Raw genomic sequence first — 14436 nt, 5'->3', positions numbered from 1 at the left:
CCAGCCCCAGGTAGATAGGTAGAATGTAACAGAACTGGGAAGCTGGCTTCTTAGTGTCTTCTTTCCTTTAGCTTCCTTCCTCCATCTCCTTAATCTCAACACTTTCTTTCCTTATCCTGTCTCCCCACCATCATGTCTCCTATTTGCTCTTTGCTGGTTTTCTAGGAAAACTTGCAAATTAACTAACTAAATAATCTGTTTGCTCTTAATTGATGAGTTAACTTAAAGTCAAAGACTTGAAGTCAACTGAATTCATTCAACAAACATTTATCAAACACTGGGCCAAGCACTGGATATTTGTATCTAGGAAGTTGATTGACTAGCTGGGGACCTCCTCTTTGTAACAATGAGGTCTTGAGGATAATGCTGAAATTATGAGCCTGGTACACTGGAAAGGATGATGGAGCCTTTGACAGAAATGGGGAAATTTGGTAGAGGGGTGACGGTTTTTGGGAAAGCCAATAACTTTTGTTTTGGATATGTGGAGTTTTAGATGCCTATGGAAGATGCAGTTTGAAATTTCCAACAGGCAATTGGTGATGTGGACATGGAGCACAGGGGGAAATGAGAGTAGATAAATAGATCTGTGAAAAGTTCACCAAGAGATAACAATTGAACCCTTGGGAGTTTATAAAGTCACAGCAGTATGTAGAAAGGACAGGATAGCCTAGAAGAGAGCCTTTGGATACACTGAAAGGTAAGGGCCATAATATGATGATATATTAGCAAAGGAGACTGATGGAGAATGATCAGACATGTCTGAGAAGAAGCAGAAGAGAGCAGTGTGTCACAAAAACCCAGACAGGAGAGAGTATCCAAGAAAAGTGGGTGAACAACAATTCAAATGCTGAAGAGAGATCAAGAAGGAGGAGAACTAAGAAAAAACTATCCAGTCTGGTAATTAAGAGATCACTGACATTTTTGTAGTGGGCAATTTTGGATGAGTGATATCAGAGGCCACAATTAAAAAAAGGTGTTGGAAAGGGTATGAAAGAAGAGGAAATGGAAGTCATAAATGTAGATAGTTTTTAGTAGGACTTTGAGAGAGGAGAGATACAGCATTATAACCTGAGAGGATGGCAGAATCTAGTGACGGTTTAAGGATACTTATTGACTCCTAAATGTTACTCATTCCTATCAGAAGTCTTTGTTTTTAACTCTTCCCTTCTGTCTTAGAATCAATATTAAGTACGAGTTTCAAGGAAGAGAAGTGGTGGGGCTAGATGATTGGGGATAAGTGACTTATCCAGGATCACACAGCTATGTCATATCTGAGATTAGATTTGAACCCTGGACTTCTGCCTGTAGGCTTGGATTTCTATCCACTGAGTCACCTTGCTGTTCTGATAAATAACTTTTCTTAAAAAGTAATACTGTGCATATGGATTACTTAGGACTTTGTTGAATTTGGCCCCATATGTGCATGATGATGGGCATTTCACATACATTTTTCTTTCCTTTCTTTCACAATTGGTGCTTTTGCAACATCCTCCTCTGCCAGTGGCCTGTGGTTTAATTTTGTATGTATAAGTCTTTTTCTTTTTTTTTGAGAGGCTACTTTCTCAACTCTCTTTACCCCACCCCCATTCTCAGCCAGGACTACATCTCTGTTTTGTAACCAAATTACAAAATAACAATACCATATATGCCTATCCATTATGGGAGAAATCTTAGGATTTTTTTTTCTCATATCAGTTGCTTTTTATAGTGGTCATGACACTACAACATTTAATCAAATGCAAGAAGATGAACTTTTAGTTAAACTATAATAGTCATTTTGAAACCAAGATGAATTTGGATAGTGTGTGACTCACAGACTGCTAGGGAGTATGTCCCTGGACAACCATAGATCTGGTTAAGTTTATCCTCTGATATGTGACTCACTTTTTAAGGGAAACTTTTAAAGATAAAAGTAAACTGCTGTTAAAAATAGATTAGTTTGCTTATATAATTAATAATACTGTTATATGTTATTAGAAATGCAAAAGATTTTGAATACTGACTATTTTTAGATGCTTGTTTCTTGTGATGAATTAGGGATGGAGGAGAGGAGAGAGAATAATATGGTTGACAGAGCATTGTATTTGGAGGCAGGAAACCTGGGTTCAAGGAGCTCTGGGTTTGAAATCAGAGTCTGGGTTCAAATACAAACGCTGCCTCCTCAAACAGTGAGATGACTCATTGGAGTTCTTTGAGTCTTGGTTTCCTCACAGAGAGAATGACTGAACAATGATGTTGGTATTTGTTGTGAAAATCAAATGAAATAATGTTTTTTAAGCATTTTATAAAACCTTTATAAATGTGAGCTCTTATCATCAACATCAACATCATTCCCATCTCCATCATTTCATGGCTACTTTCAGTAGTTCTCTTGAATATATGTAGGTTTTAAAAAAATAATTAGCCAATTATATATATAAATATATGTATATATATTTCAGGGTTTTTAACTTTCAAAATACCCTCTAATTGATAATATGAGAGAGGTAAAACCATTATTCCCATTTGCAGTTGAAGAAACAGAAACAAAAATCTAAACTATTTATAGAATTATAAATATAGAGCTGGAAGGGGCCTCAGAGGCCATCTAGTCTAATCCTCCCGTCTTACAAATAAAAAAAACTGAGGTTCAGGTAGGTTACATTGACTTGCTTAAGGTCATATGAGCTGTTAGTGGCAAAGTTCATATATATAATTCTTCCATATTTTGATATTTGATAGTCAAATTGTAGAGGTAGCTAGCTGGTACAGTGGATAGAGTACTGGACCTGGAGTCAGGGAGACTCATCTTTGTGAGTTCCAATCTGGCTTCAGATACTTACTACCTGAGTGACCCTGGGCAAGTCACTTAACCTTGTTTGTCTAAGTTCTTCATCTGTAAAAATCACTTCAATATCTTTGCCAAGTACTCCAAATGGGGTCATAAAGAGTTGGACACAATGGAACAAATCAAATTGTATTCGTGGATATTGGTTTTATTGTCAGAATTCATGGCACAACTTCTGGTTATAATTATAGAGAGCAAAGTGGCATCCTTGAGAGCTAACATTACTCCTGCTCTAAACCAGGAAAAGAGCACAAGAAGAAAATCTACTCACATTTTCTGTCCTGATAGGGGATCCCTTTTTGGCTATCAACCTGTCCTCTGTTTTCTTCTCTACTTTCTCCGGGGAATGGCTGGAAATGTGTTGCTTCAGGGATACATGCTCTCCTTTCCTTCCTTTTCTCTTATATTTTCTTGCTAGAAAACAGACTGAGTTATGCCTAGCCATAGCTATGATTAGATTTACTCATGTCTAGAGGTGGTAAGTCTAGGCCCATAAGGAATTTATCTGCTTTTAGGGGAATCCATAGAGTTATTAAGATATAAAATAAAGTAAAAAAACCCAAACAAACCCCACATTAGAGATGTCTTCTTCAACCATTGATTACAGACTAGAATCTTTGCCCTAAAGGAGGAAGTACATCTTCTATCCAAATTCCTTTTTTGTAGAGAGAAAAACTAGAACTTTTTTCTCAGTTGTACCCTGTGATCTCAACCAGAATATACACAAAGAAATGCACATATTTGGGTAGACCACAGATGTTTTATGTAATGAGAAAAAGGAATTAAAACAAAACAATTAAGACATAACAAAAGAACAAATCTAAGGGTTGCATAATCTCTCAGAGTTCAATCTTCAGATCTCAAGAGAATCAATTAGTTAACTAGTACTTATTAATTACCTACTATGTGTCAGACATCGTGCCAAATGCTGGCAATACAAAGAAAAGCAAAAAACAAATAGTTCACATTCTAAGGGAGAGCAGGAGATTTCATGTAAAAAATTATACAGGGGGCAGCTGGGTATTTCAGTGGATTGAGAGCTAGGTCTAGAGATGGTAGGTCCTTGGTTCAAATCTGGTCTTAGACACTTTCCAGCTATGTGACCCTGGGCAAGTCACTTAACCCCCATTGCCTAGCCCTTACTGTGATTCTGCCTTGGAGCCAATATACAGTACTGATTCTAAGATGGAAGGTAAGGGGTTAAAAATAAATTAAAAAATGAAAAACTGAACAAATAATAAATATACAGAATGAATGGGGAGGTAGAGGTAAGGCATTGCGATTAAAGAGAATTGGGAAGAGCTTTTTCCAAGAGGTTGGATTTTTGTTAAAGCTTGAAGGCAGTCATGGAAAGTGGGAGGCAGAGATGAAGAAGAAGAGGATTCCAGGCATGGGGGCCAGCTAATGAAATCTGAGTCAGTCCAGAGTTGAGCAACTTGTTTGAGGAACAGCAAGGAGACCAGTGCCATTGGAATACAAAGTACTCATAGGGGAGTCAGGTTTAAGAAGACAGAAAGGAAGAAAGGCACCAGTTTATGAAGAGTTTTGATATAGAAAGAAAGTCATCAAGACCTGGTACTCTCTTTCCCAAACTACTTGGCTAGCATTCAAGCCACTTGCCCCACTAGCATTAGAGAAATTCATTTTAGATTGTTAAATATGGAAAGTACTTTTTGTTGATGTTCACTTGTTTCAGTCTTTGTGACCCCATTTGGGATTTTCTTGGCAAGGATATTGGAGTGGTTTGCCATTTCCTTCTCCAGCTCATTTTATAGACATGAAGCTGGCAGCAAACAGGACTAAGTGACTAGCCCAGGGTCACACAGCTAGTAAGTAAGGCTAGATTTGAATTTGGAGTGATTGTTATTGATTTCAAGCCTGGTGCTCTATCTACTGTGCCACCTTTTTGCCCAAGGTACTTTAGAAGTCATCCAACCTCCTGTTTTGTAGATTAAAAAAAAAAAAGCTATAGCAGTATAATGACTTGACCAAGGTCACATAAAATATTAGAGCTGGGATTTGAACCTGATTCCTCTAATACCAAATTCAGCATTCTTTTTCATTGTTTTATTGTACTATTTTGCCAGAATGTAGTACACACCAAATCACAAAATTAATGTTAAATTAAATATATTTTAATATATAATATGTTTATATACTATGATTATGCTACTGAAATCAGAATGTGCTATTTTAACAACATATTTGATTACCTATTTCTGAGAAATGTTCTAGTCAGTATGAAGATAGAAAAAAAGAAAAATGTTATTTTATAGTTGGATAATTATGGGAGGCGCATTATAGCAAAAGACTTTCAAGGGGCAGGCTGGGAACATCATTTCTTGTCATCCTACTTTTGAGTTGACAAAATTGAAAATGGTCTCCTGACTCAACTAAATATGAATGTGTTCTAATTCCAGTTCTTGACAATTCCTTCAACCCTAGCTAGGCAAAGAGAAGTGGAAATATTTATACTTTAGATAAAAAAAAAAGAAATTTCAGTCATAAGGAAAGGAAGTTCCTTATTTTTTGGCAAAAATGTCAGTTTGATTCAGCCAGGAGTAGGCTTGCCTGAGTACTTTTTTACTTCATCCATTAAGCCACCTCTTCTTAATAGTGTAGGACAGTTAACATCAATCCTGTGAAATAGACAGTGTTTTCAAGGAAGGGGCAGGGATGATTAGTTTCTTATCAATGAAGTTAAAAAGAAGGGGCCACTGAGGAATAGTCAGGGGATGACCTCCATCATTCAATTAATTTCAGCAACACTTATTAAGCATTATTATGTTCAAGTCACTGTGCTAACTAGGATCTTCAGGAGTCCCAAACCAAAAATGAAATAACCTTTACTCTCAATATGATTATAATCTATTGAGGGAAGAGGAGAATAAAGCACATAGCAATGGTTCACAAGTTTTTTGTTCTGTGAACCTCTTTGAACAATAAAAACAGAAAAGGGTTGTGAATCCCCAGAATAATTTAATATAATACTCACAATATACTTCAATTATTTATTGCTTAAGGCACCATTAACATTTTTTTTTGAGGAAACTCTTTAGACCATCATTGAGAACTTTTAAGGAGTCCATAAACCACTAAGTGGAAACCATATATGACAATAAATCTCTCTAGACCTCAGTTTCTCATCTGTAAAATGAGAGGGGGGTGAGTTCGACTAGATGATCTCTAAAATTCCTTTTAGTTCTAAATATATGATTCTGTGGTCTTCATTATTGAATGAAGGCAGTTGAGAAGGAAGTGAGGTATAACAGCTGGAAGAGGGTGGTATGGAGCAAAGAAGGCTTTGAAGAGGAGGTAGGCAAAGATCCTGGGAAGCTGAATTAAAGCATCGAGGGTCTAGAAAGTCATGGTAGGTGGTTTAGAAGTTGGAGATGAGTTCAGAGAATAATTAGTATTACAATTTGACTGGAATTTGGCCTTGATTAAAGGGAATTGTATGAAATAGTGCCAGAAACATTGGTAGGTACCAGAATTTGGTGGTCTTTAAATGTCAGGCTACTGGTAAACACTAGGGTTTTGAGTGAAGGAATTAAAAGTAGATCATGAAAATGAATAGGAATTAAATAGATGAGCATGTGAGTGTATATGTGTTGTTGTGTGGGGATAGGAAGTAAGGTATTCTGGCCATATGGGAGATCTTGAAATGGGAGGAAGAGGAAACGTGAAGTCTCCAGTTAAGCAAATGTCCAAATGTCCAATTTGGTTGGAGTTGTAGTACACAAATTTGAAGAGCATTAAAAAGTGGGAAAGTAAAGTAGTATTCAAGATTGTAGTGGCCTTTTAATAAGGAGCCACAAGAGTAGACCAAATCACGATTAGACCATGTATAATAAAGATAAGACAGAGGAGCTGGATAAAAAGTGGATCATAGGGAAAAGAAAGCAGAAGTTGGAAGATGTGTTAGTTAAGAGGAATTTGAATTGTTGCAGTTTCCTGTACAATGTTGTCCATAGTTTTGGCACTCTACCAAATTTAATCCACTACATCTTTTTCATCACCTTCACTAAATACTCATAAGGGATATTATTTTGATCATACCTATATGGTATGATGGTTTCCCCTACTTTCTTCAGTTTAAGTCTGAATTTGCAATAAGAAGCTTATGATCCAAACCATGATTAGTTCTAGGTTTTGTTCTAATTGACCATATAGAACTGTGTTGGCAAACCTATGGCATGCGTTTCAGAGGGGACTGCTCCCTTCCCCCCTCTCCACTGAGCCTGAGGACATCACCCACCTCTCTTCCCATCAGCCCAATGGGAGCGCTTCTTTCCTCCCCTATCTGGGGTAAGGGGGTGGCTCACATGTGGCTTGAGAGTGCAGTTTGGGCACTTGGTATCTAAAAGATTTGCCATCACTGGTATAGAGTAATTCTACCTTGGTCTGCAAAGTATATAATCAATTTAATTTCACTATTGTCCATCTGGTGATGTTCATGAGTAGAGCCTTCTTTTGGGTTGTTGAAAAAGCATATTTGTGATGACCAGCAAGTTATCTTGACAAAACTCTACCAATCTCTGCCCTGCTTCATTTTGTATAGCCAAATTTGATTGTTATTCCAATTATCTTTTGATAGCATTCCAGTCCCCTTGGATGAGAATGATCTCTTTTTTTATGTTACTTCCAGGTGTTATAGGTCTTCATAGAATGAGCAACTTAGAGCAGAGTACAGGTATCCATCCCTTCGATAAGGGGTGGGGTTAGGGGCATGGTACCACTGAAATATAGAAAATGCACATAAAAATTTTTGGCCCTGCCTTTATACTAAAGAAGTCTGAATTTTTCTTTTTTCTTTCATGTAGTGTTTATAGTACTTTCTTGTAAAATTTGGGTTAAGTAGTTGGTCATAGGCTGTATGAAGACTAAAGTAAGTAAAATGAGTTTCTAAACTTTTTTCTGTGCTGTCTGTGGTTTTTGACTAAACTCCCCCCAAACTCCCATTTAATTTCTTGTGTTTATCTACAATATATTGAAACTGTGATGGGAAAATTTGTCATTTGGAAGGGATTCCTGCATTATTATATTCTTGAATGGTTTGCCTTGGATTTGAACAGCTATCATTCTGGCATTTTTGTGCTTATTAAACTCCAGTGCTTTTTATACCCTTTTATTGACTATGAGTTTACCCATTCTCACCCATTTAGGATTACTGCCACCCAAATGCCCATGCTTAAATTTTCCATCTCTTGTTTGACCATATCTAGCTTAGCCTGGCTCCTAAATCTTCCATTCCAGGCTCTTTCTATTGTTAATCTTCAGAGTACTGGTGTTTCCTTTTATCATTAAATACATCCACTGCTGAGTTTCCTTTTGGCTTGGGCCAGACACTTCACTCTCTCTGGAGCTACTTGTAGTTGTCCTACACTCTTCCCTAGTTGGGCATATTGGACACTTGACTTGAGGGGCTCATCTTCTGGTATTGTATCTTTCATCATTTTAATGCTGTCCATGGGGTTTTCTTAGCAAAGGTATTGGAGTGGTTTACTATTTCCTTTTCCAGTGAATCACTTTTGTCAGAACTCTCCACTATGACTGGTCTGTCTTGGGTAACCCTGCATGGCATAGCTCATAGTTTCACTGAGCTGGGCATGCTCTTCTACCACATAAGGCAGTGATCCAGTGTAAAACATATACAAAATATAAAAGATGTACAAAATTGACATAAGGTGATTTAAAGCAGCTAGGGGGATAGTAACTAGTTACAACTCTTACCATTTCCATTTCTCTGGCTTCTAAGGCAGCTAAGTATCAAAGGTATATAGAATTCTGGGATGGGGCCAGGAAGCCCAGAGTTCAAATGCAGCCCCCTCTGACACTTAATATCTGTTTGAATCTGGGAAAGTCACATGACTTCTTCTGCCTCAGATTCCTTATCTATATATTGGACATAATAATAGCACCTACTTCCCAGAGTTATAAGAATCAGAGATAAAAATTTTAATGTGCTTTAGCACAGTGCCTAGCACATATTAGGAACTATATAATGGGAGAGGGGAATAAACATTTATATAGTGCTACACTTCTAGCTATTATTATTTACTATTATTATTAAGTCACTAGGCAGAGAAAAATAAGACAACTGCCTCCCTGCAGGCTCCTTTTGAATCTCTTCTCCCTCCTAGTGACATAAGGTTCTTTGAAAGTATAACTTGAGAAATGTATAGAATGACATGCAGAAGGTGTCCTGGATATAGGGTTAGTTCAAGGAGCTAGATTCACATCAAATGCTGTCACTTATTAGCTTGGTTAAGCCCTCTCTGGGGGCTTGTCTTCATCTTTAAATGAAGAGTTTTGTTTAGATGATGCTGAAGGTCCCCCTCAGCTCTAAATCTCTGACCCTGTAGGAGCTGAGTTAGATTTCTAATAGCCTGTTATATTCTCTGTTGATTCTGGGGCTAATTTATTTTAGTCACTGGGCATGTTGGTTCTTGTTTATCATCAGGAACTGTTCCCATGTCCATATGTGAACTTTCAGAACCTTGATGAGTCTTCATCTCAAACCAGGGTCAGATACAGGAATGGCACGCTAGAAATACGGGAATAGGTAATCTCAGAGGTGGAGGAGTTGCAACCTAATTGCTTTCTGTCCCAGGTGTGTTGCTGTGCTTCATCTATTATCAAGAATAAGCCAGTCCACAAAAAGGGCCAGCCTTGAGCAGTGCACCATATACAAAATCTTGTAGTTATTTATCCTTTCACTTTTGGGAGTCTGTGGTAATGGGAATTCTGGATTTGGAGTGAGATGATCTGGGTTCAAATAATACTTGAGTCATTTACAACCTGAGTGACCACTGGAAAATCACTTCCTTTCTTTAATCCTCAGTGCTCTCGGCTGTAAAGGGGCTTAGACCAGAAGAACTTTTGAGGTCTCTTCCAGTTTTATATTGTACTTATAATGTACTAGTATCCTATGATCTTGTCCAAGTATAATTCATGTTTGGCTCACATATTTTAAGGCTACTTCTATTGAGAAGCAGATGTGTTGAATCCCAGAATGTTAGAACTGCAGGCATCTTAGGAATTATGTAACTCATTGGCCCTGCTCCCATTTTACAGATGAGGAAACTGAAGCTCAAGAGGGGACGGTTTGCTCAAGGTTGACAGACAAATTGGCAAAGACTGAACCAGGGGTGTGTTGGAGCCAGCTTGAATCTTTGAATCAATTGTTAAGTTTTCAGTGTGAGCATTTATACTTCAGAAATCAGCCAGCCTACAAATTTTAGCTTGGTTAATTATTATGTGGATTCTTTAGATTTAAGAAAGTGATAAAAGAAACTTAATAATTCAGATTAAATTTAGATGTGCCAGGAGTATTTTATTTTTGAGTATTAGTTGTTAAACATTTAGTAGCACTCCTTTGTGGTACACAAATTTAATATTCCTTCTCCAGTCTTGGTGCATTATAATTTGTCTTTGTATTCTCATAATGGTGTTAAATAAATACTTGTTGATTGATTGGGTGTCTCTGCCAACACTAATATAACATTATGTTTCTTTTTCAGAATAACCGCATCCATACCTCTAAGTACAATGTTCTCACCTTCTTGCCTATTAATTTATTTGAACAATTTCAACGGGTGGCCAATGCCTATTTCCTTTTCCTACTGATTTTGCAGGTAAAGCACAAACTCTTTATCAGATGGTTTACAATCCATTTTCCCTTCAGCACCTAGAAGAGTTCCTTGCACACAGTAATACATGCTTTTTGGAGTGAATTTGATTTGCTGAATTGGTAGTTAAAATTATTTTACTAACTTTTGGAAACATGAAGAAATCCAATTAATACAATACCCATGATTAGGTAAATTGTCTTTTTAGATCAGATTTTCATGGCTATTATACAGTTTTTCTTGTTGGATTTGGGAGTGCCAGCAATGCATTAAAACATCACATTCATCATTTTAAGTATCAAAGCCACTTTTAAACTCAGCCTTGACTTTTTTTTTGAACCTTACCCGACCCTAGTAATTGTTATTAATAACCTCCCTCCAGGCTTTCTTACTTCCTCATCTGCTAATATTTTCAGAGCTGAGGAAAAAAGAGACTAAGTTGTTTTCAGAACTTAATTTGCTAACTTTCATTATTCCATGTCTTTTTCATAGAAGAGACACAGCAGCTTTTATTTGAAGATATCATACACCCTATGTATTTGATAAAAGCACTTAGTGGTGGAGAATTGTATTAATATGAGGGTAGTGATGTTTAATTTCTTTCTTTCCTTTATCTGGGTAAAGCATAAACCTAAGTACAGATGGGTCAATTTATTAATAACAAATGAAATGAAGAGGTATAGTTTTGTGATTTGATTAACACTCATATTGCTCATTTTTGAGAGATACCATAGTAGGGAGGAGAAGAGCAGTCCTTTAAGTCAGGAAGACAAAAACTCAAGTCCTATCTTAGATCTGCTAAAATTGGGGCTTGTGTATCCCAGATTAAAAACTTCTAAGACTACAGTGGCATTGATATTCCTTGTTAGAGGGAATTTTTATACCTGTTAAATCATAGGTGTGGACTCCTTCCCCCCTCAAAATCCACACCAAACTCAACATCTCCCAAATACAGTGGAAATATTAGGCACTGTAAAAAATAGACCCTTTTGAAATGAATTTTTTTCTAAAGATATTTTAGTTTTTTAAAACTTCCATCTTTGATTTCAATGAATTCATTCAATCTAATTTATAATCTGTCTACCTCTTATTTTCTGCACCTGTGGCTGGCAAGAATAGAGACTACCTTTAGACTTTTCCCCCCACAAAGTCTTTTCAATTTGATGGAACTACTGGAGCTTACTTTTTATTGGTAAATATAACCTTCAAGAACCAAGGTTAGGGGGCAGCTGGGTAGCTCAGTGGATTGAGAGCCAGGTCCTAGGTTCAAATTTGACCTCAGACACTTCCCAGCTGTGTTACCTCGATCAAGTCATTTGGAGTTGTAAGGAAGCATAGTGAGCAATCCCTCATTTTGCCACTAAGGAAACAGAAACCAAGAGGAGTAAAATGACAAGGGCACCCAGCTATTTAGTGGCAAAGTTGGGAAGAGGACTTAGATAACCCTTACATAAATATTTTTTTACAGCTTCCTCCTTAGACCATACACTGAGAGTTGGTAGGGACCTTAGAGGCCTTCTAGTTCAATCCTTCACTTTCTAGATTAGGAACCCTACCACCCATAGGAAGTATGTAGAAAGAGCCTCAAATGTTTGGGGGTAGGAATGAAAAGGAGAGGAAGAATAGGGGAATGTGATCTAAAGCTCAAAATGTCAAATTGAAAAAAAAAGACAATCGAACTTAATGTCTCTAATTTTTCTTTTTGTCAAATTAATATTGGTTGTGAAAGCATTCAAGAAACTAATTTTCACTGGCTCATCAGAGTTTTAGAAAATTCTCCACTTTGTAAAAATGCATTATGAAATTCAGTCCCTTAGGAGGTTAATTAAAAAATATTTAATAATATGATGTGGGTTTGCAGATGAATGCAAAAGCTTATTTATTTCACAGAAAGTAACTTGTAATTTCCTCTTATTACTCATTTGAGTTAAGGGAAATTTAGGTGACAATATTGCATTTTATTAAATTATATTCTCAGAGGAAAAATACAAATTGTTGGCTAATAACATCCTGTGACTTTTAGGGTAATAACATTTAAAATTGTCTCTTGCAGCTAATTCCCGAAATCTCTTCCTTGTCATGGTTTACAACCATTGTGCCTTTAGTCTTGGTGTTAACTATTACTGCTGTCAAAGATGCCACTGATGACTATGTGAGTATTTATCCTGGAGCCATCCATACAGAAGTAAAACATAAATCTCTTGGACTTCTAGGGGCTATTTCATTTTTATTCCTAGTGTCTAGAGCATATGCTGGACACTATAGGTGCCTAATGTTTATTGAATAGAAATGAATACAGTATGGCTTATTTACTTGCTATGTGTGCACTCCTATACAGCACTTCACCACAATAACTTGCCACTCCAGTCTTGATGAAAAATTTTAAAACTTATCTTTGGGGTACTAGAGGGAAAAATCTTACATATAATGTCTAGAGGTACATGAGTATGAGTGTTCAAAGATTAGCACCTCTCCTGTGAGGACTTGTGGATCCCTTTGCAGGACCTCTCATCCAATTTTGGTATCTATTTGGCACTCAGCTCTCACCTGTGACTCCAAGAAGCTGTAGCCTGCACAGGAGTCACACACTGATAAACCATTTTGGCAAATGGACTAAACTAGGTTGAGGGTATTTGGTGGACCACAAACCCCTTGATAAGTCAGGGGAGTTTCCACCTACAGCATATGAAAACCTCCCATGGTAGAATGGGCAGATGAGAACAATTTGTTCCAGAGTCCATGAGGGTGGCTGAAGTAGGTACCATGGAATGATTAGAGCCTGGTCAGACATTGAAGATGGCATGGTCACCACTCATCCTGACCTTTTCATCTTGTCACTGAACTCCAGTGTTGTATGTGGAAGAGAGAATGAGGCTGATGACTTTGTGCAATGCTATATCACTTAAATCTAATTCAGGAACAAGTCAAGACATCCTCCTGTGATGTCATTGGTCCTCTTCCAAAATGAAGAACAAATAACATCAACAACATCTTGCACATAATAAATGCTTAATAAATGCATGTCATTTTAATTTAAATTTTCAAAAATTCCCCTTTCTTAGTTTTGTGAAATAAGGAGCAGTTGGAGTAGAAGGGGATGACCCTGGAAAGGAGTTGGGAGTGGGATTCATATATTGAGAAATCTGCTTTTAGAGAAAATTGCTAAATTAGATGCTAAACTTTTAAGCTATTAACAAGATAAATGAACTTTTTTTTGTATATGTACTTCTTCCTTGATTGAGTCTATTCAGAAATATAATGTATTAGAGAGAAGGAAACTGGCAACTACCAAAAGTTCTCTCATCTGGTATCATTAGAGAGTCTGAAAAAAGGGAATTGTTAAGAGAAATATGAAATGACTATGAGTGAAGTATCAGTTGCCATGATGAAACCTTTTTTTCCGAGGCTTAAATTTCTTTTCTTCATTTCTGAGCTAACAGACAGGACATTTTAATTCCATTTAGAGTTTCACTTTTTATTTCTTAAAATTGTCTTCAAAAAGCCATACTCTGAGACCTTCTCAAAATGTGAAAATGAAGCAGGTCTCTTGAAGTCTACACCAGGGATCTGGTATAGCCCTGGCAAGTTCTACTATGATGGAAAGTTTCAAGAATGGTTCTGATGAAGGACTTGAATCTTCCCATCTAGTTATGGAGAGGATTATCACTAGCAGGTTGGCCACTACCAGCTGATGAGATGTTTTGGCTAAGGCAACCAATGAAACAAGTTTTTTTTTTAATTAATTAATTTATTTGTTTAATTTAGAATATTTTCTCATAGTTACATGATTCATGCTCTTTCCCTCACCTCCTCCTTTCCCCCTCTCGGAGCCTATGAGCAATTCCACTGGGTTTTACATGTATCATTGTTCTATATTATTAATATTTATTTATCTTGGAATGCTTTCATAAGAGAGACACAAATGACCCTTTTCTTTTGAGCTCTTTTTCTGATTTTAGGAGTAAATGAGATAAGAAT

The 14436-nt window shown here is 36.9% G+C and overlaps 1 protein-coding gene across 6 annotated transcripts in view; it reads left to right on the top strand.

The window, feature by feature from the left end:
• Window positions 1-14436, top strand: part of ATP8B4 (ATPase phospholipid transporting 8B4 (putative)) — a 384379-nt gene that overhangs the window by 136867 nt on the left and 233076 nt on the right. For all 6 annotated transcript variants that reach the window (XM_056810175.1, XM_056810180.1, XM_056810178.1 and 3 more), the window contains 2 exons: window positions 10351-10464; window positions 12512-12610. In XM_056810175.1, coding sequence (XP_056666153.1) covers window positions 10351-10464; window positions 12512-12610 — 213 coding nt within the window. The remainder of the gene's footprint in view (window positions 1-10350; window positions 10465-12511; window positions 12611-14436) is intronic.

Source organism: Monodelphis domestica, chromosome 1 (assembly GCF_027887165.1).
Source record: "Monodelphis domestica isolate mMonDom1 chromosome 1, mMonDom1.pri, whole genome shotgun sequence".
Taxonomy (NCBI): domain Eukaryota; kingdom Metazoa; phylum Chordata; class Mammalia; order Didelphimorphia; family Didelphidae; genus Monodelphis; species Monodelphis domestica.
This window is presented reverse-complemented; position numbering and strand designations above follow the sequence as displayed.